The 25,910-nt window shown below is 41.5% G+C and overlaps 1 protein-coding gene across 1 annotated transcript in view; it reads right to left on the minus strand.

The window, feature by feature from the left end:
* Nucleotides 1-13,117: 13,117 nt before the first annotated feature.
* LOC149473032 (interleukin-9 receptor-like) overlaps nt 13,118-25,910 on the minus strand; it is a 44,640-nt gene continuing 31,847 nt past the window's right edge. Inside the window, exons 6-8 of the mRNA XM_089684225.1 lie at nt 20,160-20,271; nt 14,947-15,031; nt 13,118-13,711 (exon numbers count right to left, since the gene is read on the minus strand). Coding sequence (XP_089540351.1) covers nt 13,340-13,711; nt 14,947-15,031; nt 20,160-20,271 — 569 coding nt within the window. The 3' untranslated portion in view covers nt 13,118-13,339. The remainder of the gene's footprint in view (nt 13,712-14,946; nt 15,032-20,159; nt 20,272-25,910) is intronic.

The following is a 25,910-nucleotide window of genomic DNA, read 5'->3' on the forward strand; positions in this document are numbered from 1 at the left end:
TTATCCATTCATTCTGAACATAAAATTATAATTTGTTTGAAGAAAATGGAGTATTCTATAGTCTCCCAATGTCTTTTTCCATTTTGGTTCTCTACTGGGGTATTTACTCCTATTTATCATGAAAGGGCCAGGGCGCCATCCGCATGTTATGGTGTCCGTGTATGAACCAGCGGTAATAGATCGCTGCTCAGTTCTCCGGCATTCTCGGAGAACACAGTTCTCCTGTGAATGCAGTTTATGAAGCAGTTCTCAGAACGAAGGGAGAACGGTCTCCAAACGCTGGAGAACGGTCTACAAACTCTGGAAAACGGCTCATTTTACTATAATCTCACGAGATTACAGTAAAAGATCAGTTTACTAAACAGAGGTAAATTATCTCTGCTTAGTTTTCGGTCCCTCCGATTCTCCAGCTCTGGGCTGGAGAATCTGGAGGGAGAAAACAGATCTCCAGAGAAGGGCTGACATGATCTCCTGAGTGTCATAAACTGTGAATGACCAGAGAATAGCTGAGATCTGTTGAATGGCAGCTATTCTCTGTGTCATAAAAGGACACCTAAGTCCCTCTATCATCTCCCAAGGATGCTATATAGTGGTGACTGGGAGCAACACGCAAACAGATTCTGGAGGGCTGCAGACCACAGTAAGGAAGGAGAGTGCATTCACCTCTTCAAATAAGGCACAGGAACATGCAGTTATCATTGAAATTTACTTAGGTGTCACAGTCTGTTTGACAAGTGGCTGTAATTTTCATCCCCGTTGTAATATTGTGCAAGGTAAGTGGCTGTTGAAAAAACTGACACACCTTTTGCCAGATATGTATATTGTTTAAATTACTCTTAATGTTAGCATAGGGAATTAAAACATATCTGAATCCAAAAGCAAAAATTTAATATATTGCAGCTTACCAACCCTTACATATGGTGGCTGCATTAGTTTTAATTTGTTATGGCTTTTTCCTTTATTTCCACCTAGAGATCAGGCCAATAAGCTGTTATTTTTTTTTTTTTCAACTTCATTTAACAGACCAAGCTGTCCAGCAAAAGTGGCAATAGTTAGAGGGCAGGAACAAACCTTTAGACACTGTCAGGTGTGCTTACAATGATCAGCTTTTATAAATTTACGTAAAACCTTTATCCCAAATAGTAAAAAAAACTTTTGCTGTAAGTGCATAACAAATATTAGCAGTAGCTTGGCTATAATTTGTTATTTAACTTCAGAGAACAGAGGGGAAAAAGTACTTATACTGTTATTTATATCTATACACAAACCCTTTACCTTTCCTTTCTATTTTAAACTGAATGGGTTGCTTTACAAGGTGTGGGTTTATAATCACTTTAAGATTATCAAAACCAATAAATTGTGTTGTGCTATAGGTCCAACATAAAGTGCAAAATATTATAAAAATATTCTAAAGATCAATACATGCGTGGTAAAATTAAAATAAAACAATCCCCACCCACCTAAATAAAAAGTATGTGAACCAAACAATAAATATGTAACACAGTAAAAATCAATCAAATATATTATTGAATTGATATAGTAAACACCCAACAGGGCCACATTTGCTAAATGGTGCTATATTCACAAATGAAGTAAGTGTGTGTGTGTGTGTGTGTGTGTGTGTGTGTGTGTGTGTGTGTGTGTGTGTGTGTGTTTACCGATAGAGCTACCCAGGTGTAAAATAAACTTTGTGGAAAAAGTGTGACACAATATGTAAAATTCTGCCAGTAAACACCTGGCCGACCATATAGTACAATTCGTGTACAAACTAATTATTATAGCACAAGCAAGTGTATTTCACATAGGAAAAGTGAATCATAACTTTGATACAATCATAAATATTAATAAATTACTAGTGTCAGATGATGAGTTGACAGCAATGCAGGAGGAATCTTGTATGTTTAAGGTCTCCAGGAACAATTACTGACTGTACATGGGGTCATATTGTAGAGATCAGTCACTATTAATCATAGGAAGTCAGTATATTTAATATCTGCCCTGTTCGAGCTGCCTCCTGAGTTGGAAGTGGAAGATCTTGATTGGTCTGAGCCCAGCAACAATAAACCCCTGTGGAATGAAATACTGTAGAATACCAACTGTAAGCCAGGACTGATTGTCAAACAGCCATATTAATTCTCATTAATGGTTTTGCCATTAAGTTGCACAAACCCTAACCTCAATCCTACTGAACACCTTTGGAATGAATGAATTGAAAGGTTGCGGCTGCATGAAAGCAAAACTCATCAACTTTATACTTATACTTTTGGGTTGACAGTGAAATGCTGGATCAGATGCCCTGAAACTTTTGGTCATATGGAATATATATTATATAAACAAACCACTAGGTGCTAAATCCCACAACCAACATGGGGTAAACAAGGCAAAAAGGGGGGGGGAGGCTGGTCTCACAGCTGCTCCAATGACCGTTAGGAGTATGATGAGATATTGATGAAACCAAGAAAAATAGCGCTCGTGGTGAAAGCCAGAGTGATGATGCAATGACATACACTAGCAACAGTCAATATGTCCGATGCCAATGCTTTAATAGATCGATAAAACCATAATAACCATATTCCAAGAATTCCATGTGGTAGTAAGGCACAAAATAAAACAAAGGACTGGCACAAGTCACATGCTGAAAGGAATAATGGGAGCGGCTTACTGAAAAGATGACATGGCCGTGGGGAGTCTGGATGGTGAACTCCACAGATGGAAGAATGGTAGAAGGGCAGTGGTTGGTAAGGAGTGTCCCACAAAGCAATAGCTTGATGTAGTATCACTTGGGAGACCAGGAAGACCTCCTCAGTGTCACCGAAGATCGCGCACTGAAAGTGACATAACAGCACACCAAACGTGACCTCAGTGAAGCGCAGGGAAGCCAACAACTGGCCAAAACAAATCCTGATTACCATGATGATGCATTTCACTACCATGAACCCTCAGCAGGAGTCAGACTGGCCAAAACAAATCTCGGTTACCATGATGATGCATTTCACTACCATGAACCCTCAGCAGGAGTCAGACTGGCCAAAACAAATCCCGATTACCATGATGATGCATTTCACTACCATGAACCCTCAGCAGGAGTCAGACTGGCCAAAACAAATCCTGATTACCATGATGATGCATTTCACTACCATGAACCCTCAGCAGGAGTCATACTGGCCAAAACAAATCTTGGTTACCATGATGACGTGTTTCCTATGAATCAGTGGTTTGTTACAGTCAATGTATTGACTGTGACAAAGCACTGATTCATGCGAAAATCCTGCTGAGGGTTCATGGTGGCTTCCCTGAAGTCACTTCCGGTACGCTGTGACATCACTTCCGATGCACGATCTTCGGTGACACCGAGGAGGTCTTCCTGGTCTCTCAAGTGATACTACATCAGGCTGTTGGTTTGTGGACACACTCCTTACCATCCGCTGCCCTTCTACTATTCTTCCATCTGTAGAGTTCACCATCCAGACTCCACACGGCCATGTCATCTTTTCAGTAAGCCGCTCCCATTATTCCTTTCAGCATGTGACTTGTGCCAGTCCTTCATTTTATTTTGTGCCATACTACCAATTCTTGGAATATGGTTATTATGGTTTTATTGATATATTAAAGCATTGGCATCGGGCATATTGACTGTTGGCTGTGTATGTCATTGCATCATCACTCAGGTTTTCACCTCCAGCGCTCTGTTTTTCTCGGTTTCATCTATATATACTATATGCAGCTCCTTTGCCCCGGGGTTGCTAAATGTAGTATCTACAGTAGCTCTGCTGTAGTCTGCTGAGCTGTAATTTCATTTTTTCAGAGCTGCTCAGGTTTTCCTTATATTTGGTGGTTGATTACTTCTGTCTGCTGCTGGAACAGTATTCCAGCAATGGAGTGTGAGGATCAGTCACTGGGGTTATGAATGATTATTGGATTCTAGGCAATCCCTGGGAGACTGACCCAGAAGGTGTAGCTGGGGAGAAGATAAATATTTTGGAGGATCTGATCAGTCACTTTCTTCCCTGGGGTTTTCCCCCTTGGGAGGGTGCATGTGTGTATGTTCCGAGAAAGCTACTACTACTACTACTAGGCCTCAGCAGATACTATGGGATGAGGGGCAAGGAAACTTGCATTTGGAAGCTCGGCTAAAGAGGTGGAACGCTTTGACGTTAGCTCCAGATATGGAAGTATTTCATGAGGGTTAGACGCCAGAAGCTGCTGCTTAAAGACTGTTACCGCTGGCCACCTGCTGGCATCCACCATGTCACAGATTGGCAAGTGGAGCATGGATTACATGGTGGGAGCGTGTAGGGGGGCACGTTACCGGGGGCTGTGGAAGCAACTGGGCAGTAGCGTAGCCACCTGACAGCTTCCACCTGACAGGCAGTAGTCTGCCTATCAGTTTTAGACACAATCCCAGGTGGCTGCAGCCAATGGATTGTGTGTCCCCCCCCCTGCTGTCAGGTCTGGACCTGGCAGAGAAAGGGCTAAAGTGCTGTGTGCCAACTTAAGGGTTCCAACTAAGCCAGCAGGAGAACACAATACATAGTTTATTTGTGAGTTGTATCTTTGAAGAACTTGAAGCTTAAACTTTGTCTTTTTCGAATTGAGGGTCCACAAGTGAGTTAGCCCTATGCTTTGGTACACCCCCTTGTACTCAATTTAGGAAAATCTCTCAGTCCTAGAGCTATCGTTTACATCTTCAGTCCTGCAGGAATGGTGGGCATGTCTTAAAGTGAACCTGTACTGTGTTGCATTCTTGTACTAATGCACTTGTTGATATCTTTTGTTCACTGTTTCTTTCCCTGCTGTACTATTCATCGTTCTTAATACAATCTAATCATTTATTTTATAGGTGTGTATGTTTTTCTCCCTCTCTGTAACAGCCAGGAAACTACCTGGCTAAGGTACTTTGGTGGTGTCAGCAGAGGTGGTGCTCTGCCCAGGGCTCAGTGAAGAACAGAGAACCCAAATATTCTAGCAGCTCCTTTGGGGTGAATGCTACATATATGTATAGGTACATACATTGTTTGACATATGTCTATATGTAAATTGAATGCTGAAACAATACCTGACTGGTAGACAGTCACAAGCTTTTGAGGTCAACCTGGGGCATTACTGGCACATACTAAATAACAGACTAGCAACTCAAAGACTATACTGGAAAGTATCAAAACAGAGCTGTTTACGGCTAGTGGCCTGGTAATGTTCTCTTATTCTTAGAATCACATTAGGATCTGGTACAAAACTCAGTTTTGACTCACTCGTCATAGTACAACTATTCTGTGGTTTTACACAGAACCCAATAACTTGTCTTTTGTAAAAAGTGTCTGCAGGTATGAAAATATGTGGTAGATGTTTCAAGCAAAAGACAAAGAGAGTAAATAAAAAGGTTTAGTTGTATTATTGTTCAGTTGTAAGATCGAAATATAAATCATTAAGTTGGTTTTGGTGCAGAATTACTGGCAGTGCAACCAAAATGGGTCTGGATGGTAAATGAGTTCAGTTACTTAACCAATTGTGATACATGATGAGGAAGCATATGTAATTACTGTAGTGTTGCTGTATACTTTTTTAGTGTACTAGCGGTAAACAGTGGTTGGTGCACTAGTGAGCTACATGATTATATTGTAGATAGCGGTACTTCTAGGAGCCATATTTGGAACTACACTTATGGGTATTCACTGCAGGTCTATGTAGAAGGCAATGGGCACAATGTCAGAGGCTTATAAGTATAGCCCAAATAATGGTCATCAGAAGTGAATCTTAAAGTCATCAAGGCCTAGCACAAAATTCAAACTGTCTGTTCAGCCTTGAAGTGCCTATTTTTAAAAGAAGTAAGAAAAGTGTCATGACAGACATCTAAAAACAAGATAACCAGCAGTGCTCTGAGAATCCTTTGTCATGTATTATATGTTTTCTTGTAAAACAAATATTGTATATACTGTACATAGTAAACAGAGTTAAACAACATCATCAACATGAAAAAATAAATACATACAATAAAGTTGACACTGTAAGTATTCAGTAAAGCTCTAAGAGAGTAACCCACAATTTCCCCATAAGGGAAACATAGCCAACATTGCAATATGGGAACATTTGTTTTATTAATACATAACGCCAGATAAGCCTAATATTGATACTTATAATTTCAGTCATGATAGTAATAATAGTAAAAAAGCAAAGTATAGAGATGATTCTGCTGTACATTTAAATTCATATAAACTTGAAAACATGCATTCTAAGTTATTTGATAATTCAGTGGCCAACTAATGCATAGCCTAATTAAAATGTTACTAAACCTACAACAGTAAAATCAGTCTGTATATGCAGTAAAGCGTGCTTGTTATACTCATTGTGGAACCTAAGGGGTTAATCCTCTGCATTGTGTAAAAAGGCTGTTTTTTCCCAATCCATCTGCTGATAGTACAGAGCCTTGGTGGCACTCTGCACATGATCAGTTTGGTGTGTATTGCTAGAGGTTTTTTTTTTTTTTTGGAGGGTGCATGTGATCGGCACAGGGCCAATCAGCACTGCCCAGACAAAGGGTCAGAGGTCATGCAGCCTCATAGGACAGTCAGAGGAAAATGAAAACACTTAGATATGTAGGCATTAGAAAATTGATGATATTGTGCCCATCGCTGCCCATCTGTGGTCTCTGTTGCATGCCTCCCCATGGCCTAGATGGAGGTGACTACATCCTGAGATATCTCGCATTGATTTTGTAAGTTTTTTTTACTCTTTTTTTGTGTGGGGTTGTATAGCCACTCTTCTATTCCTATGGGCCAGTTGATGTTTTGATCATTTATGTTATATTACCTAAGCATGTATATATATTTTATATGTCTGTTTTTCACTTATAGAGATGCCATGAATATTTGTCACACTTGAGTGCAATAATCTAAAAAAAAAGCAGTTTTTACCGCGAAGTGCGTCATTACCACTAACAAGTGTGACATTATCGCCAACAAAAAGTGTAACTTTAAATTACGATCCATTCACTTTTTTATTATATGTAGTTGGTTTTATATCTTGTTGAATAAAAATTGTAATGATGTTTTATACATTTATATCTATATTATTGACTTCTTATATACAGTACATATACCGGTAGGTCACCCTTGAAATCCCTTTTCTTGTGTTGGTTTGCATTTTCTCTTTTAGGGTGGTAGATACACCACACCTCACTGCTGTACACACAGCTTCACCTCACTTGTGTGCTTTAATAATTTGGAAAATGATAACTCCTCCTACAAGATTAACAAGTGCTCAGCCGGACACTGATAGAAGTCAAGAGACTGCTGTATACTATTGATGAGAAAAGGTGTTTAGCAGTTTATATTTACTAAAATAATTACATTTGCATGTGTACTGTGGGAGACCAAATATAGTGAGTGACGGGTACTGGGTTTAGTAACACTTTAACCTCCCTAACGGTATTCCCGAGTGTAGCTTGGGGTAAAATGTCTGTACCAAAAGCGGTAACCCCGAGCTACACTCGGGCTTACCATGCGGCGCTGCATAGGGAGTCCCTGCAGCACTTACCTTGTCCTTCGTTCCCGCGATGTGTCCCCTGCAGCGTCCCCGGCCATCTCCTCCGTCTGATGCCGGCATCCGGCTCCTGTGTTCCGGTCCCTGTGACGTCGGGATGTACGGGCGCCGCCGCCGCCGGCGGGAAATTTGAAAATTTAAAAAAAATTTAATTTTTTTCAAAACGATTTTACATGGTAAAACATTGCTGTTTCAACCCATTTCACATACATTTTGTCCCTAGTGCTTTGTCCTGTCCCCTGTCTGCATTTTGAATGTTCTTTCTGCCTGGAAACTTAGAAAAGTCCATGGCGTCCAAAAAGTGTCCCTTTAGGTCAAAAGCGGGTTTAGATCAGCTAGAGAACAGCGACAGTAAATCAGAACCACTTGCAGAATTGAGTGATAATGATTCGTGGAGAAATTTGTCATCAAACACTGAAAACGATTCTGCGACTTTGCTCAGTGATGTGCAAACTTAACGCTATATTTCAAATTTCAGTGTTTTTGGTTTGATTATATTATTGAATTAAATGTATGATTTAGAATCTTGTTCAGACAGATTTCAGTGAGTTATTCCTAAAAATTACAGCCTACAATAAAAAAACTACTTATTTCCATGCAAAATAATTGTACCGCTTTCAGCACCAAAAATATGAAATAATCATATCGCTAGGGAGGTTAAATATTATTTACAGATAAAATAAGTAATACAATAAGATCATTAAACATTCCCACCAAGAGTCTCTTCTACAAGTTTTGTAAATGAGGGATGTACATATAATTAGTTATTGTCCGAAATGGACTTGGCCACAATTCCACCATAATCTTTATTCAAATTTATTATACATCTCTTAGATTGTAAGCTCTAATAAGCAGGGCCCTCTGTTCTCTCCTGTATTAAATTGTATTGTAATTGTACTGTCTGACCTTATGTTGTAAAGCGCTGCATAAAGTGTTGGCGCTATATAAATCCTGTATAATAAGAACAATAATAATTCTGTTTACTTCCGCATTTCCAGCACTGAACACTCACTTTCCTGTTTCTTATGGGAAATAGTTTTTTCTCTAAACATTTTAAAAGTAATTATACACATAGTAAAAAAATGTAATATGAAATGATAAAATTAAAAGGCCCATAAGCTGCATTTTGCTTGAACATAAGAGAAATGTTCTATTGTATCCAAACACATTTTCTTTTGGATTGGACAAAGTATTGGCCCCAAAAGGATATGAATCCACTTTGTGGGCATCCAGTGACTTTGCAAACCCAGACATTCATTTGTAAAAGTAGCAGTGACATCATCACCATGTTGCATTTAGCCTATGTAGAGAGCAGAGCTATGGGAGGGATCTAACAGGTCTATCCACTACTGACTGCTTGTAGAAGACTACATGGGAGGGCAGATACAAGACCAGTCACCCTGCACAAATAGAGAGAGCAATAGTGTGCAGTCTTTATCACAGGAAGTTCCTGAACAAAGTCAAAGAGCAGGAGTCTTTCATTCATTTTCATTATTGCACAGTTAGCCCAGGCTGCTATAGTGGTTTTCAGCATGTCCCAATACAAGATATGGATAATTACTGCATGCCAAGCTGGACCAATGTATGGCAATAAAGTTAATTCCTGGAGTTCCGCTTTAATGAAAATTTCAGAAATATTTGTTAAGTTATCAATGATTTGCTAACAATATCCAAGACATCCCAAATCTCTTAAACAGTAATGCCATATTTTTGCGCTCCAGCAAATCTATGGGAGAGGATTATTTGTATCCTTCAGACAATAGTAGCTAAAGTTACAAATGTTATGCATAATGAAAACATGATTGCAAGCCCTATTGACAACTATCAACAAATCTGAAGGCGATATTAAATCCAAAACCAAAAATGTAATATATTAAAGCTAACCAATCATTAAATGTGGTGACTGCATCAGCTTTCATTTCTTAGCCCTGGTTCACGCTGATGCAAATTGTCATGCGATTTGACCATTCAAATCGCATGACAAATCGCATCCAATGATCGGCAATGCTAATCGGTGTAACTCTGACTTTGTTGGATTTGCACCGATTTGAAAAGTAGTTCCTGCACTACTTTTGCTGATTTCAGGTGCGACTTGCATATTTATCAGTGTGTGAAGTTGCACAGATATCTGTGAAGTTGTGCTGCCATCTAATTTTGCAATTGTGCAACTTCAAGTGAAGTCGCACAATTTCAAAGTCGGATCCAATATCAACCAGGGCTAAGGCTTTTTTTCCTCTGTTTTCACCTGGTGATATGGCGAGTAACACACCTCCTGTATCCTGTAACACTCTGGATGAATGAGTAATGGGAACACATTTAGACAGCAGAATTTTCAGTCTGGGGGAGGGGATTTTTAGATGTACTAGCAGATTTGGATACACTAACAGATTAAAACCAAACTTCAGCTAATACTTTATACAAAAGAAAAAAACTGTTGTAAATGCTTATAAAGGTTTTACATAAATAATCAAAAGCTGACCATTATAAGCACCCCTGCTAGTGTTAAATGGTTTGTCTCATCTCTGTAACTGATACATTCTGACGGAGAGCTCGTTCTTTTCAAAAACAGCAGGTTTACTGGCCAGATCACCAGATGCATACAGATTAAAAATAAAGCCTAAAAAATAGAATTACGGTAGCCATCACATCTAAGAAGTTGTAAGTTGCAATACAGAAAATGTTTGCTTTTGTGTTTAAAACCACTTTAACCTCCAAACAAATGCTATATGATCTTTAGTTTACTTGATGGATGTTTAAGCCTACCTTGTGCTAGAAGACAAGGTCTGATTATTTGCATCTTCCATAAGAATTGCGATCCTCACCATTCCCAGGATCTTTGTAGGATTATTGTCATCATACTCCCCAAGGTGCCGTGGGTAAGTATATTTTCTTTTTTTCCACCATTTTTTTAAATAGCTTTAATGGCAGGATTTATAAGTCAACCCAACATTTCATATTCCTGATATGTGCCTGCTGTACCATGTGTGCTGTACCATGTACTTGTATGTACTTGTATTGCTTCCTATGTGTGAAATCCTTGGTGTTCCAGCCAGTCCCTCTACTTTCCTGTTAAACACTGACTACACTAAGCAGGAGAACACATGGTGGTCAGTTCTCTAGCTATGCTGAGAACTCAGCCTGCTCTCCTCCAATGATCAGATTTAAGCTGACACCCTCCCCCCTGCACAGCCATTCACTGGGAAGATCAGTGTTCTGTTGTTTCTCCTTCCCTTAGGCTGGCCATACATTATATAATTTTCTATAGAAATTTGCTTTAGATTTACCAAAAACCATATATGAGGTCAAACCTAAACAACACTTTCAATTGTAACCAATTAGACAGGCCCTTGCACTACATAGTTGAACGCAAATCTAAAGGAAATTTGGCAGAAATTGAATAGAAAATTGTATAGTGTATGGCCAGCCTAACTCTCTATGCAGCTGAGAACAGAGAGAATGTGAGCACTTATAGAATAGGGAAAAAAGTGTTTTTTAAAGTTTTTTTTTATATCTAGAGACAAATGTTTTTCCTTTCATTTCTATTTTAAACTAAAGCCTTTTTTTAGGGTGGAACATGTAACGTTCCCAATGTTGCAGTTGCTGCCTGACCCACCCTATGACATAAGTACAGGGAGAAGTTTCCTGTACAAGCTGTCACTTATTAAACCTGCAGCCCTGCAGGGCTCCGCTTACACGGCCTGGCCAGTCTCCACACCTTAATCCGATTGAAAATCTGTGGAGGGAGCTGAAAGTTTGAGTTGCCAAACGTCAGCCACCAAACCTTAATGACTTGGAGAGGATCTGCCAAGAGGAGTGGGCCAAAATCCCTCCTGAGATGTGTGCAAACCTGGTGGCCAACTACAGGAAACGTCTGACCTCTGTGATTGCCAACAAGGGATTTTGCACCAAGTACATGTTTTGTGAAGGGGATCAAATACATGTTTCCCTCATGAACATGGAAATCAGTGCATAATTTGTTAGACATGCATTTCTTTTAGATTTTTTGTTGCTATTCTGTCTCTCAGTGTTACAATACACCTACCATTCGATTATTAGACTGATCATTTCTTTGTGAGTGGGCAAACATTCACAATCCGCAGGGGATCAAATACTTATTTCCTTCACTGTAGGTCTGCTGGAGACCTGCATGGCATCAGTGATCTGCTGATCGCTCATGCAATGCTTTTACCTGCAAAAAAAATGTGTGGATAAGAGCAGCATACCCTAGACATCACGCCACCGCATGGAGCGGCGGCCATCTTTGTACACCTTTATGGTCAGTTTTGTATATGCAGTCCTTGTTTTTGTTTTGGATCATTAAATTTTTATTTAAAACGATATCACACCATCCTGGCTTTCTTTCTTGGGACCCTGCTGAGTCCATCACTTGCAGAGCCACCTAGGTGACAGCTGAGAGGTGTTTTAGTGTGGAAACACACGATCCATAAGGAGAAACCTGGACGGACTGATGTACCCAGACGATGACCTTATCCGGTTTTGAGATAACTCCGCTTGGATATCGGGATATCATCTATATGCATATTTGAATTATGCATCTGGTGAGGGCATGATTCAATTAATTTGATCACCGGAAGACGCACGTTTTTGAGTCACCATCTATCACTTCAGGACCTATATTGCCTTTATGCACAGTTCTTGGCACATTTATCACTTATTCTGTTTGCTATATATACATGTATATTAGCTATATTGTATTTTAGCGCTGCGCCCCTTCTCATATGTTTTTTGAAACATTCACAATCCGCAGGGGATCAAATACTTATTTCCTTCACTGTAGGTCTGCTGGAGACCTGCATGGCATCAGTGATCTGCTGATCGCTCATGCAATGCTTTTACCTGCAAAAAAAATGTGCATTTATTATTTTTTGTCCAAAGGTGAACTTATCCTTTAAGACGAGGAGGAGACACTATCCAATAAGTGGACCTTGTCTTTTTGGAAAGGTCTTCTTTAGTGTTACATGCTTTTGGTCCTTTGTGGGACACTCCTCTTCTCATTTTTTGTCTTTTCCTTCTCTTTTTTAGATTACAGTAGCTACACTGTACTTACTCGGGGCAATATTTAATGTGGAACTAAAGTCTCCATTTAAAAAACTGTGAGCAGGCAGACTCTTTTTTTGCATTGCCTCTTCTGTATTAAAATACCTGCCTGCTCAAAGTTTTTCTTGGGATGTACACTGATATTATCAGATCCTGTGTGTCAGGATGAATGAACTCCTGTGCATGTACAAGAGTGATGTCTTTGTGCGTCGGCCAACAAAGCCCACCACAGCCTGGCACACAGAAAAAGCCAGGTAGAATATGCTGGCGTGGGACCTTGAAGGAGAGGCAGGAATTGAAAACTTTAGATCTGCTTTAATTGGGTCTTTCACACATTCCATTGTTTACCAGCAGGTGAATTTATATTTTATAATTACAGCCTTTTTGGTTGTGGGTGGGTCCATTATTGGATCAAACTATCTTGCATTTAATGCTAAGTTTCACAACACACAGGGCCAGGCCATTCTCTCCAAAACAGTGCATCCAAAATGCTGATTAAAAAAAAAGACCAACTCACTAAACATGCGAGTACAGAATATACTGTATTACATATTCTTGTGTTTCGTCCGAAGATTGATGTTACTCAGCGACGTCCATTTCCATGGCTTTCCATGGCTAGTTTCACTCAGCTTTTGAAAGGCAGCTGAGGCAGATCTGATGACCATTTCTGAATGAAATACACTATGAATACCACCATCTTGCCTTCACAGATAGTGTTTCTCAAAGCAGATTGTTTTATGTTAAACTAATCCACTGCCTCTACTGAACTAACAATGTAAGTCCCATTGTATGAAAAATAGACAGTGGGGCATTCCACCTCAGATAGAGTTTGCTCTTCCTCCTCATTAAGTAGGGAAATGTCTGGAGAGAAAGCTGGATAAATCTCACTCAAAGATATGTCTTTGTTTTGGAGTAGACTAGATCCTGAGGAGACCTCACATGACTCCTCTGTCACAGGAACTTCATTTGTCAGAGTAGGGGCTTCGACTTTAACAGGGGAAATGATCTCCTTCTGAAAGCATAAAGTGGTGGAAACCTGAAAGACCAAGTCCACAGAGCTACGGTATCTTGTCTCTTGCTTCTTTTCGACACATTTATTTGGATACTTAGTCCAGTCCTAAAAAAGAAAATAGCATTGTATATCTATGTATTTATTGTAATACAGACAAGAGTTCTCCTGCGCTGAAAGGAAGTCTACCTACTGAAAGCTGCCAGCACTTAAACTGATACCCAAACAGTGTGTGCAATAATGATAAATAGTGCAGCGCTTGAAGCAATACTACTGCAGTACAAAAACTATGCTCACATACAAATGTGTCAATATTAAATAATATAAATAATATTAAAATATGTTAAATCATTGAATAAAATGTATCTTAAATATATAGTGCCACTCAAAATAATCTCTTGACAATAGTGCCCACACAGTAAAGAAATAATAACAGCCCCCTACAAAGGAGGATAATTTAAACAGTTCTTTAAGTGTAATAAAGTGACCACACTTCAAATACCACTCAAATAATCAAACAAAATGTCCATGAAATAATCCACAAGTGATATAAAATTCATGCAATGTGCAAATAGTGCTTGTATTCCGTGAGCGTGTCCACACTCTTCACCTACTAAGGCTAAATTGTCTCCTCACCTCCTCCAAGTGACCCCCAAGGGCCAAACACCTTTCAGGATCACCCTGCATCCCTATTTCCTAACGGCAAGTACCTCTCCTCACGATGTGGATCTCTTAGGGGACTCCCATTACCCCAGACCGGAAGCTTCTGAAGAATAATTGCTCACCAACCCAGTGAGCCAAAAAAGGAATCCTCTAAGTGTAGTATTTTAGCCAAGACTCTTTATTGTTAGTAAACAGAAAAGAAGAACCTACTCACATGTTCCCGCAGTCCTCCTTCCTTACCAATATGTGGGTGTACGGGAACATGTGAGTGGGTTCTTCTTTTCTGTTTACTAACAATAATTCTCATTTCCCAGCAACCCCTCCACTGGGAGAACACAATAGCTCCACAGGAGGGATTCCCCCATCAGCACTGACCTTGTTGATAGGGGAATCAAGCAATTTTCTTTCCATCTATGGCCAGCCTTACGAAACTGAGTAGAAGATTGGTGAAAAAAATTACCTGGGTAAGAATGTTCACCACACAGGAGAAGCAAAAACACTGAAAAGGTCAGTTGAAGAAGTTGGAATGGAACATTGAGGTGTGTGTAGCATAGAAAGAGGTGGTGGTTATTCCCTGAGGACATAACATTGAAAATGTACAAGAATCCATCACCAACAAGAAATTCCCTTCCTATATTTATATTAATGAGTTTAAAACATATTTTACAGATGGTATTTACCTGAAAATTGCCATTGTGTACAATGTACAGAGGCTTAAAGAAGTTGGCTGCTGTAGGGACCTCCTTTAAAAATGGTATCTTTAACCTTTAATTAGAAAAAAAACACTTATCAGACTGTAGCAAAACCAGAAACAAAAAATAAAGGTAATCTGTCAGGATAGAAATACAGTATGTGAGTTACTATTATTCACTTATCTTTAAATATACAAGCTTTGGGGCTGTCGACCTGATGCGTTAACCTGGAAAAAGCATGCAGCCTGTGAAATCTGAAGTCCGAACTCTTGCATACTTGTTTCAGGTCAGGGACTCACTAGTTAGTAAAGCCAGGGTCAGCATGAGAGCCCCAAAGGCTAATAGTGTAGCCTTACAGATTTGTTTTACTTTTTTTTTTTTTAATTAATGTCCATGCTCTCTCCCTGTAACAGGAGAAATGACAGGCTGAGCGCCAGTTTGTAAGGCTGTCTTATCTCCTGCCTGGCTGATGTGTGTATGTGATAGTGCTGGACCAGTAGAAGTAAAATGGATCTACAGTAAAGTAAATGGGCGATTAAAGTCTAGAAAGGGTGGACCCTGTTCTGGTCCTGGGCTGCTACCTCTCTGATAGCAACAGAAGGAAGTGCTTACCAAATGGTAAGTTCTTGAAAGTGTATGGAAGAGTGCTTTGTACAAAAGGTAATCGTACTTTTAGGACTTTTTGAAGATTCTATCACCTGCCTGAGCTAATAACCAACATTCAGAATACATCATACTACAAAGCTGCAGTTAGGCTTATATGGTAGAAAGCTATTATATTTTTAATTGGCAGAGATGCCCTTCTCCAGCAGTCCAGGCACAGTGTCAGTTATCACCCATGAAACAAAATCAAAACAGCCCCAAGGGGCCATGCAGCAGGTAACTGAGCTCATATTTCTACTCTGACATGGTGAGATTACAAGTGATTAACAGTACAAACACCTATCCCCAAGAAATAAGGATGCATTATTATAACAACTGTAGCTGCTGGCGGCTGTGTGATCTCATGTGTTGCTGTGCAAATGGAATGGGCTGTATGGGTTCAGCCAGCTCTCACCCTGAGCTTCCCTGTTGTGTGAGCATCGGCGCGGCTCTGTGTGAAATTCCCTACCTTACTCCTGTTCCCCCTCCCTCCTGCCACTAGAGGACCTGAGCCAATCAGAGGGAAGGAGGATTTACTATGCAGATGCTAAGGATTCTGAAAACTGTAGTTCTTAAAGGGGAGCTGCACAATACAAGTCAATCGAGGCTAATGGAGCTGCAGACTTTAATACCCAGAACTGCTTGCCACACGGAGGTGGAGAGCACAGAACCTATCCTGAGCAATTCTGGTGAAATTGTGTTCCTATGTACGGGGGTGAGAGAGCCCTTAGGGATTGCTGATGAATTTGGGTTGGGTTCCTCCTGCACTGCCAGTCATTTAGCATTTTCCTAACAAACTTTCATCCAGAGACAGACACCAGTCCTTGAGCTTTGGTTTTGGTATTTATTGAGGGCATTAGAACTTAGATAGGGTAAGGTGGTAAAGGATGAACTAAACTATTCACAGCTTCTTTTCTCTGTTGGAGTGCTAATCAGCAGCTCCCAGTTGTACCATCCCAGACCCTAGATAAACTCCTCTTCACCCAGCAATCTGGAGACTTTCTTTCTGAGCGGGATATCTGGCTCTTGTTCCTTTAAATAGGGTGCATAGTCACTAGCAGAGGACTAATCTGGTTTCCCACCAGAGGGCTTCGTTCCCTATCTGCCCAGGGGGTACAGGTGTATGCACTCAGATCCTCTCTGTACTACTTGCGTGCGGGCTGGCTGCTGCTACCAGTCCTATCAGCTGGGCTGCTCCTTCCCTGCCATACAGGTGGTCCTCTCTCAGGGGGCCAGTGAGTCCCAAGTTTTCCTCCTTTCCAGCTCCAGGCTCACAGGCATGCCCCATCTCACTAGGCCTCCTGTTAGTCTTCCTTCTCCAGCCTCACATCTTCCTACTTCTTCTTCCACCCGACTCCTGCTACTGAGCAGGCTCCAACACTTTAAGGAAGTCCCAGCCCCTTGCCAAGTGTTCTGTTGGGGATTGGCTGAGGTCCCTCAAGAGTGCAGCTAGCCACTCCTTAGATCCACCCACTACCTCCAAAGCCCTCCTGCAAAAGCCTCAGAGCAGGGGGAAATTCCAGAAAGGCTGGCATGCAGAGTCTCTTATTCCTCTGGCTATTTCACCTGAGCTGCTAACCATCTCCTGACTAACCATTAGGATCTAGCTCCCCCTAGCTAACCTAGGAGGGTGCTACACCTGTTAGAGACCTTGTGAGCACCCATAACGTCTGAGGACTTAGCCACAGAGAGTCACTCTGTCTTGAGACTTCTTGCCATGTGAGAACCTACACCTGAGCTGAGAGACAGAGCCTTGTGAGGACCAGAGCTGAGAGACTGAGCCACTGGGACCTGATTTCAGAGACAGCAGACCACCAAGTGTTCTGGATTCTTGTGTACTAGGAGTTGTGAGCAGAATCACCTGTGCTTATCTCAGCACTGCCACGGGTAATGCAATAAAGGCTGCTCCTTACTTAGCAGCCCATTAGCCATCCATTGCACACTTTGGGACAACTAAAGGGACAACTTCATGTGCACCGCCTCACATATGGGCCAGCTTAACATTTCACACTAAGTGCCCGTTATCTCTACGGAGTGCACTCCAGGACACTTTATTTGAAGTGGTTATTACTGCCTTTATATACCTTACTGTTTATGCAGTTTGTTACTATTGCCATGGAATCCATGTTAGTTTGGTTTAGCGTTAATATGTTCTAAACTAATTGCCTTATTTAAGGCTAGTATTCAAATTAGCTAGCCTAATGTATTCTAACATGATATTTGCCCATTTATTGGTTTGTGCTTTGTGCTACCTCTGCTTGCCCTAATACACTTATTCTGTTTTCCACCAAGTTGCTTGTGACCTATTTTCTGTGCACTGTTAGAGTTGTTGCATATTAACCTTTAAAGAGGAACTTCACAGCATCTAAGCAGCACAAACCAAAAACACTATTTAATTAATTTTTAATATTCAAAGCAAACTCCCTCATCCATCCATGTTTGTTTTATTTTGCTGAGAAATCACTTTGAAAAACACCCCCTAGGCTGTGGCCATCTTGAGTATGGGCAGGTGACTCATGTAGCATTTACTTCCTGGAATCCATCTGGTGTGTGCTTAGCTGAGAAAACTCCTCCTCCCTCCTGAAGACTCCTGGGATGTGTGACATAGTTTGCCTAGGCATGGAAACCAGGAAGTAACTTAAGAAATGTAAAAACAAAGTTTAAAACAGGTAAATATGATGTACTTTCTTATCCATTTACTAACGATAGCAACATAAGGATCCAAAATAGTGAATGTTGATTGAGAGAGTGAAGTTCCACTTGAAGTTATACAGATGTGAGAGGCCCTCTATCTATAATCAGGTGTGTCAGTGAGGCCTAAACAGCTTAAAAAGTCATGGCAGAACAGAGAACTCATAATGTCCAGTGGCTCCTAGGGGGGTAGGCGCTATACAACTAATAGTTGAAATTTACATTCTTACAAGTGTCAATTCCTGACTATAAAACAGCAGTGACAGCTTTCATATTTTAATGTAACGGTTCCCTATGTCTAATTGTAGAGTTAATAAGGTTAGGGCAATTCCAGCAGCCATGAGTTCAGGTGGATAAAGTAAAATGAATTAAAATATGGAATAAAAGTTAGTTAAAGAAGAACTTTTTATTTTGATAAACACACTGGGTTGGCTGCACTTCAACGGAGTGTTGGAAAAAACAAAATTTATTTAAATCTTCACAATACAGACACAGCTGCTTCCATGCAGGACAAAGAACAGCAGACGTGTTTCACACAGATTCGCGCTTAATCATTACAAAATTTTTATGTTCCCAAGCAGTGGGGCTGTGCCCGCCCTGCATTGGTTAACTGCTCGTTTTATCCAGGGGTTCAAGGAAAAGCTATACTTACCCGATCCTTCAATCCTCCAGAAAACAACTCTTTCCCATGTTTAGTGGTGGACTGTTACTGCCATCCTCATGTCCAGAGCCAGTCTTTGGGTGTGATGACATCAGGAACATTCCATTCACCAGGGAAAACCAGTCTTATTTATTTATTTCAGGTACTTATATAGCGCCGTCAATTTACACAGCACTTTACATATATATTGTACATTCACATCAGTCCCTAACCCTCAAGGGGCATACAATCTAAGGTCCCTAACTCACATTCATGTACTAGGGCCAATTTAGACAGGAGCCAATTAACCTACCAGCATGTCTGTGGAGTGTGGGAGGAAACCGGAGTACCCGGAGGAAACCCTTGCAGACACAGGGAGAACATGCAAACTCCAGGCAGGTAGTGCCGTGGCTGGGATTCAAACCAAAGACCCTAGTACTGCCAGGCGGAAGTGCTAACCATTTAGCCACTGTGCTGCCCTGGAGGGATTATATCTCCCCTCTGCAAAAATGAGCAGTTAACTGATTCAGTGTGGGCACAGCCCCACCACACGGGAAAATAAAAATTTTGTGATCACATCAATCAGTAAAATAATAAAAGTAGAATGCTTTTATTTTAATTTCTTTATAAACCCATCCTAAAGTGGAGCTTCAATGAAAAAGCGAAAGTACCACTAATTCTCTCTCTTCCTCCAGTCTGTAACTGATTTGCAGGATTTTGGGAAGAGGAAGTACTGTCTTTTGTCAGTACCTGCACCCATTTTCTCAATTCTTGTCTAGGAGGGGATGACATTGCCTGCCCACAGCCTCCTGGGACACATCACACATCCCAAGAGGCTGCAGGACCAGTCTCCTTGCTCTGCCTGATCTTGTGCATGTGCATTGGGATGCTGGCTGAGATTCATCAAGAAGTCATAGCCTGCCCTCAAATCCAAGTTGATGGTGCAGGGTACCCTCAGCAGTGTGAGGAATCAGCTGCTAGAAGACAGAGCTGGACTCTGTGGACTAGTAGATACCTAGTTTTAAAAGTCAGCAGCTACAGCATTTGTGGCTGCTGACTTTAAATTAAAAAAATAAAAACTTGTTGAAGTTCCTTCTTATTGAATAGCAATAGCAAATTTACAAAAAGTAAGCTATTGTGATTTCCTCTGGAGATGTCAGAAGCACACGTGTGTTTTCTATGTATGTGTACAGTGCTCACTTATGGCAGACTTACATTCTTTACTTACCTTCTGCCTAAGCTGGAACAGAAAGCCAAGTACACCAATATACACGTCGTTGCCAGTGGGCATACTACCATTATTATATAAATGATGTTGACTTTGCCTTCATCTTTAGCTCCTTAAAAAAAAAATAAGTTATAAGATATCTAAAATTCATTGAAACAGTAGTGTCTGGAAATAAATAAAGACAGCTATACAGTGAGGAACAGAAGTATTTCAACACCCTGCGATTTTGCAAGTTCTCCCACTTAGAAATCATGGAGGGGTCTGAAATTCACATTGTAGGTGCATTCCCACTCTGAGAGACAGAATTTAAAAAAAAATTCAGGAAATCACATTGTATGATTTTTAAAGAATTTATTTGTCTTCCACTGCTGAACATAAGTATTTGAGCACCTGAGAAAATCAGTGTTAATATTCGGTACAGAAGCCTTTGTTTGCAATTACAGAGGTCAAACGTTTCCTGTAGTTCTTGACCAGGTTTGCACACAGTGCAACAGGGATTTTAGCCCACTCCTCCACACAGATCTCCTCTAGATCTGTCAGGTTTCGGGGCTGTCACTGAGCAACACGGAGTTTCAGCTCCCTCCAAAGATGTTCTATTGGATTTAGGTCTGGAGACTGGCTAGGCCACTCCAGAACCTTGATATGCTTCTTACAGAGCCACTCCTTGGTTATCCTGGCTGTGTGCTTCGGGTCGTTGTCATGTTGGAAGATCCAGCCATGACCCATCTTCAATGCTCTGACTGAGGGAAGGAGGTTGTTTCTCAAAATCTCACAATAAATGGCCCCATTCATCTTCTCCTCAATACAGTGCAGTCGTCATGTCCCCTTCGCAGAAAAGCACCCCCAAAGCATGATGTTACCACCCCCATGCTTCACAGTAGGGATGGTGTTCTTGGGATGCAACTCATCCTTCTTTTTCCTCCAAACACGACGAGTGAAGTTTAGACCAAAAAAGTTCTACTTTGGTCTCATCTGACCACATGACTTTCTCCCATGCCTCCTCTGGATCATCCAGATGGTCATTGGCAAACTTCAGACGGGCCTGGACATGTGATGACTTGAGCAGGGGAACCTTCCGTGCAATGCATGATTTGAAACCATGACGGCGTAGTGTTCTACTGACAGTGACCTTTGAAACTGTGGTCCCAGCTCTCTTCATGTCATTGACCAGCTCCTCCCTTGTAGTTTTGGGCTGATTCCTCACCTTTCTTATCATCAGTGATACCCCACGAGGTGAGATCTTGCATGGAGCCCCAGTCCGAGGGAGACTGACAGTCGTCTTTAGCCTTTTCCATTTTCTAACAATTGCTCCAACAGTTGATCTATTTTCACGAAACTGCTTGGCAATTGCCCTGTAGCCCTTTCCAGCCTTGTGGAGGTCCACAATTTTGTCTCTGGTGTCTTTTGACAGCTCTTTGGTCTTGCCCATGGTAGTAGTTGGCGTCTGACTGACTGTGGGGTGGAGAGGTGTCTTTAAATAGCTCAGGCAGGTGCTACTAAGTTAGATTAATGAGTGGAGTAGAGGTGGACTTTTTAAAGGCACAGTAACAGGTCTTTGAGAGCCAGAATTCTTGCTGTTTCTTAGGTGTTCAAATACTTATGTTCAGCAGTGCAAGACAAATAAATTCTTTAAAAATCATACAATGTGATTTCCTGATTTTTTTAAAATTCTGTCTCTCAGAGTGGGAATGCACCTACAAAGTGAATTTCAGACCCCTCCATGATTTCTAAGTGGGAGAACTTGCAAAATCGCAGGGTGTTCAAATACTTCTGTTCCTCACTGAATGCCAAATCAAATCATGCCGTTTGCTGCACATTACCGTAACATACATTAATTCATATATATATATATGTGTTGTGTTGCGGTTGCAAATAACATCTGGACGCACATATACCCTACAGCAAAATGGACCTGGGTAATAGTGCACCATGTGAACTACTGTATCTGTGCATTCTGGTAAGCTGCGTTGATATAAATATTGTAGGCACATTTTTTCATGTGTTGCGGTGTCATTTAAAAGGAATGGGCTGCAATAAAACAGAACTCCAACTAATATTTTGCGGTGATTTCCCAGCTACTCCCATATACAAAAAAAGAAAAATTGCAATTTCTACTAAGTTTCTCCAAGCTCCAGTACTGTTCCTGGCTTCCTTCTCAGTCCTCTTCTAGCTCAACAACACGTGTGTTATTCCTCCTTTTTCCCATGAGCCCAGCCTGTCATTCACTACAGTACTCCAGGGCTAAATAATATTCACATGTCATTGTGTAAGAACCGTTCAGTCTTGAAAGAATATCCCCCCCCCACTCCCACTGCACTCCACTGAAAAACAGGCTGTGATGTCACCCATCTGGCTTGAAAAAATAAATACACACCCATGCATGCGTGTTACCACAATGATTAGTATGAAAGTCTTATTATATTTGGGGCACTCCAGCTGTTAAAAAGATATCAGGATCTTCTTCCTTGTGCCTTAATGCCTGCAGCCTGCCACAACCATCCAATCCCTACCATCCTCTGTTTAGTGATGCTGATAAACATTGTCACTGATGAGATGTTTTCAGTTTTCAGCGCTCTCACATTTTGAATGACAATTGCGCGGTCATGCAACATACAGTAGTACCCATGAAATTTTTATAACTTTTTCACACAAATAGAGCTTTCTTTTGGTGGCATTTAATTGCCACTGGGTATTTTATTTTTTGCACTAAAAACATATAACAGCAAAAAATTTGAAAAAAAAAAAAGTTTTCTTTGTTTCTAATATAACATTTTGCAAATAGGTACCGTAATTTTTCTCCTTCACTGATGTGCGTTGATGAGTGTGCACTTATAGGCAGCACAGATGGGCACTGATGCGGTGGCATGGGTAGGCAGCACTGATGGGCACTGATAGGCTGCACTGATGAGGTGGCACTGGTGGGAATTGATGAAGAGGCACAGATGATGCTGCACTGATATGCAGCAATGATGGGCTCTAATAGGTGGCACTGATGGACACTGATAGGCAGCACTGCTGGGCATTGATGGGTGGCACTGATGGGCGGCACTGCTGGGCACTGATGGGTGCAACTTTTGGGCAGCACTGCTGAGCACTAATGGGTGGCATTGCTGGGCACTGGTGGGAGGCACTGCTGGGCGGCACTGCTGGGCACTGATCATTAGTGCCCTGATGGTCAGTGCCGATCTGCACTGTGACATTTGCTGGTTATCGGCAGTACTTTCCTTTCCTGTTGCACAGGTACGCTGTGAGGAAAGTACAGCCAATAACCAGCAACTGTATTTACGCTGTCATTGGACACAGCTGATCACATGGTAAAAGGCTGCTGTGGTTTGCCTTTTACCTCGTCACGTGATCAGCTGTGTCCATAGGACACTGGTGATCACGGAGATTGCCGGGTGCGCCCTGCTAGGTGTGTGCGGGAGGGCGCGTCCTGGGAGGACTTCATATGATGTCCTCTCAGAACTGGACAACCATGCTGTAGCCGTCATTCGGATATAGCGTGGTTGGCAAGTGGTTAATTCCTGCAAGGCATCATGGCTACAGCATTTGTACAGCTCTATCCACTGCCTTTGCAGCTTATGAGGGGCGGTTGAGGGGTGCTCATATGTACGTTTTTACCTCCCCACCCAACTGCAAATGTAAACAAACCCTGACCAACCCCTGGAGAGCAATAAAAACCTGACAGGGGTTTAGGCCTGGTTCACACCTTTGCGTGTGTGCAGCCCGCAGGGAAATTGCATGGTCCTTTTGACCAGATTTCCCTGCAGTTCCTGCACCCGCAAATGTGTTGCGTTGGGGTGCCATTCAGGCCAAAGACCAGCCCCTCACATAACCAGCAGCATAAATGTGAACCAGAGGTTAAATTGAAGCTAAAGACCCACTTTGAAAAACTTCAAGCAAGCAACCTTTATTGCACAACTGCTTGGTTTACATTCTGGCACAGTGCCGGTGTGCAAGGAATAATGTACTTCTGTGCATGCGCAGGAGTGATGTCACCCCATGCCAGCCAATGAAGATGGTCATAGCCCAGAAACTGAACTGGATGAAGCCAGGTAGAAGATGCCGCTGCCAGCCAGGGATGTCAAACCATTGAAGGAGAAGCAAGTATGGTGCTCTGCTTTAATCCTTTCGCTGTCAGGGCCTTTTTTGCACACATGTATAAAAAATCATTTTAGGTTTGAAGATTCCTCAAAACCCCCAAACATTATATATTTTCTGAAAGCAGACATCCTAGAGAATAAAATAGTGGTAGCTCCACTATTTCTTATGTCACAAGATATTACTGGGAAGGTCTAAGAAACGCAAAATTTCAGTAAAAAACACTAAAGTGAATTTTAGAGCAAACAAACAATATAAAATATATACATATAAATAATATTTAAAATATATAAAAGCTTCAGTACCCTATATTTTCTATAGGTGATGCTTCAAAAGCACCTACAGGTCATCAATTTAGTGTTATGGAGGAGGTCTTGTGCTAGAATTATTGCTCTCACTCCGGGATGCGTGGCGATATGTAACATGCATACTGCAATTGATGTTTCTCACGTAGGTGCCTCCAACGTATTTGATAACGTTTGTTCGTATATGTGGGGTGGCTCAACATTTTTATTTTGGGGGGGTGGGATATTGTGTGCTTGGATGTAACTTAACTTGGATGTTAAGATCTCCTGATTTTAACATCGTAACAGAGGAGATCAAAGACCCTTTCTGCTCTGCAACTTGGATCTGCTTACAAACCAAGGCGTATTGGCAAGTAACTTAATCCTTTAACTTCCTTCCTATTATCTCTTTGCTGTGTTGTGGTCTTTATATGTATATATATATATATATATATATCTAGTTACATTTTCTTTGTAAATATTTTATTGCACCTGTTTGACTCTTTTAGTAATAAATCTTTCTTTCTGAAAGTGTTAAACTGTTTCTAAGCTCTTACTTGCAATTTACGAATTCCTGCCTTTGAAGAGACGCTACTGTGTTTGTTTAATCCTCTGCCCAATCGGCCTGCGGTGACCGTATTGGACAGGCGACTTTTCAATCATTATAGTGTATATTTGATAACGGGAGTTTCCCAGTCTCCAACAAAAGTGGTGGTGGCAGTAGAGGGTTAGTTGCGTAATTAACCCGACCCAGTAACAAGCGCATTCAGGCTGCAGGCACCGATTGTAGCCCATTAGCTGGACAATCGCTGTGCAGGGTGCAGCTGGGTGTGGCCTTGTTACGTCCGTCGCACCACGGTTTTAGATCGGCCGGTTTGGTGAGAAGGTCTGGGGTCTGACGCCGCGGGCGTGACGTATTATTGTTGGTCGCGGTCGTGCGATAGTCGCATGTTGGTGGCGGCGATCGTGCGATCGTGACATATTGCATGTCTCCTCTGAGCTCCACTCAATGTATTGCAATGCAGATCGCATTGCAAAACATTCTTCCCCAACTATTCCAGCTGTGGAAAGTGACAGGGTGACCCAGAAATGACATCATACAGTATATGTTGCTTTCTGGGTCACAGCAAGAAGGGGAGGAGAGTAGACGAACGTCTGCTCTCCTCTCTCCCCTCCAGCCACCGGCACCTGTCATGTCGCCCTTGGGCCTGCAGATGGGCAAGCGGAGTCTGGAATAAATGGCAGTGGTGCGCGCACGTGCGCAGGGAGGAGCCATTACCGGGGTGTGTGGAAGCAATTGGGCAGCAGTCCAGCCACCCAACAGGCAGAAGTCTGCCTGTCTATTTTATGCACAATCCAGGTGGCT

Source organism: Staurois parvus, unplaced genomic scaffold (assembly GCF_062004578.1).
Source record: "Staurois parvus isolate SC_StPar_1 unplaced genomic scaffold, SC_StPar_1.0 ptg000018l, whole genome shotgun sequence".
NCBI lineage: Eukaryota > Metazoa > Chordata > Amphibia > Anura > Ranidae > Staurois > Staurois parvus.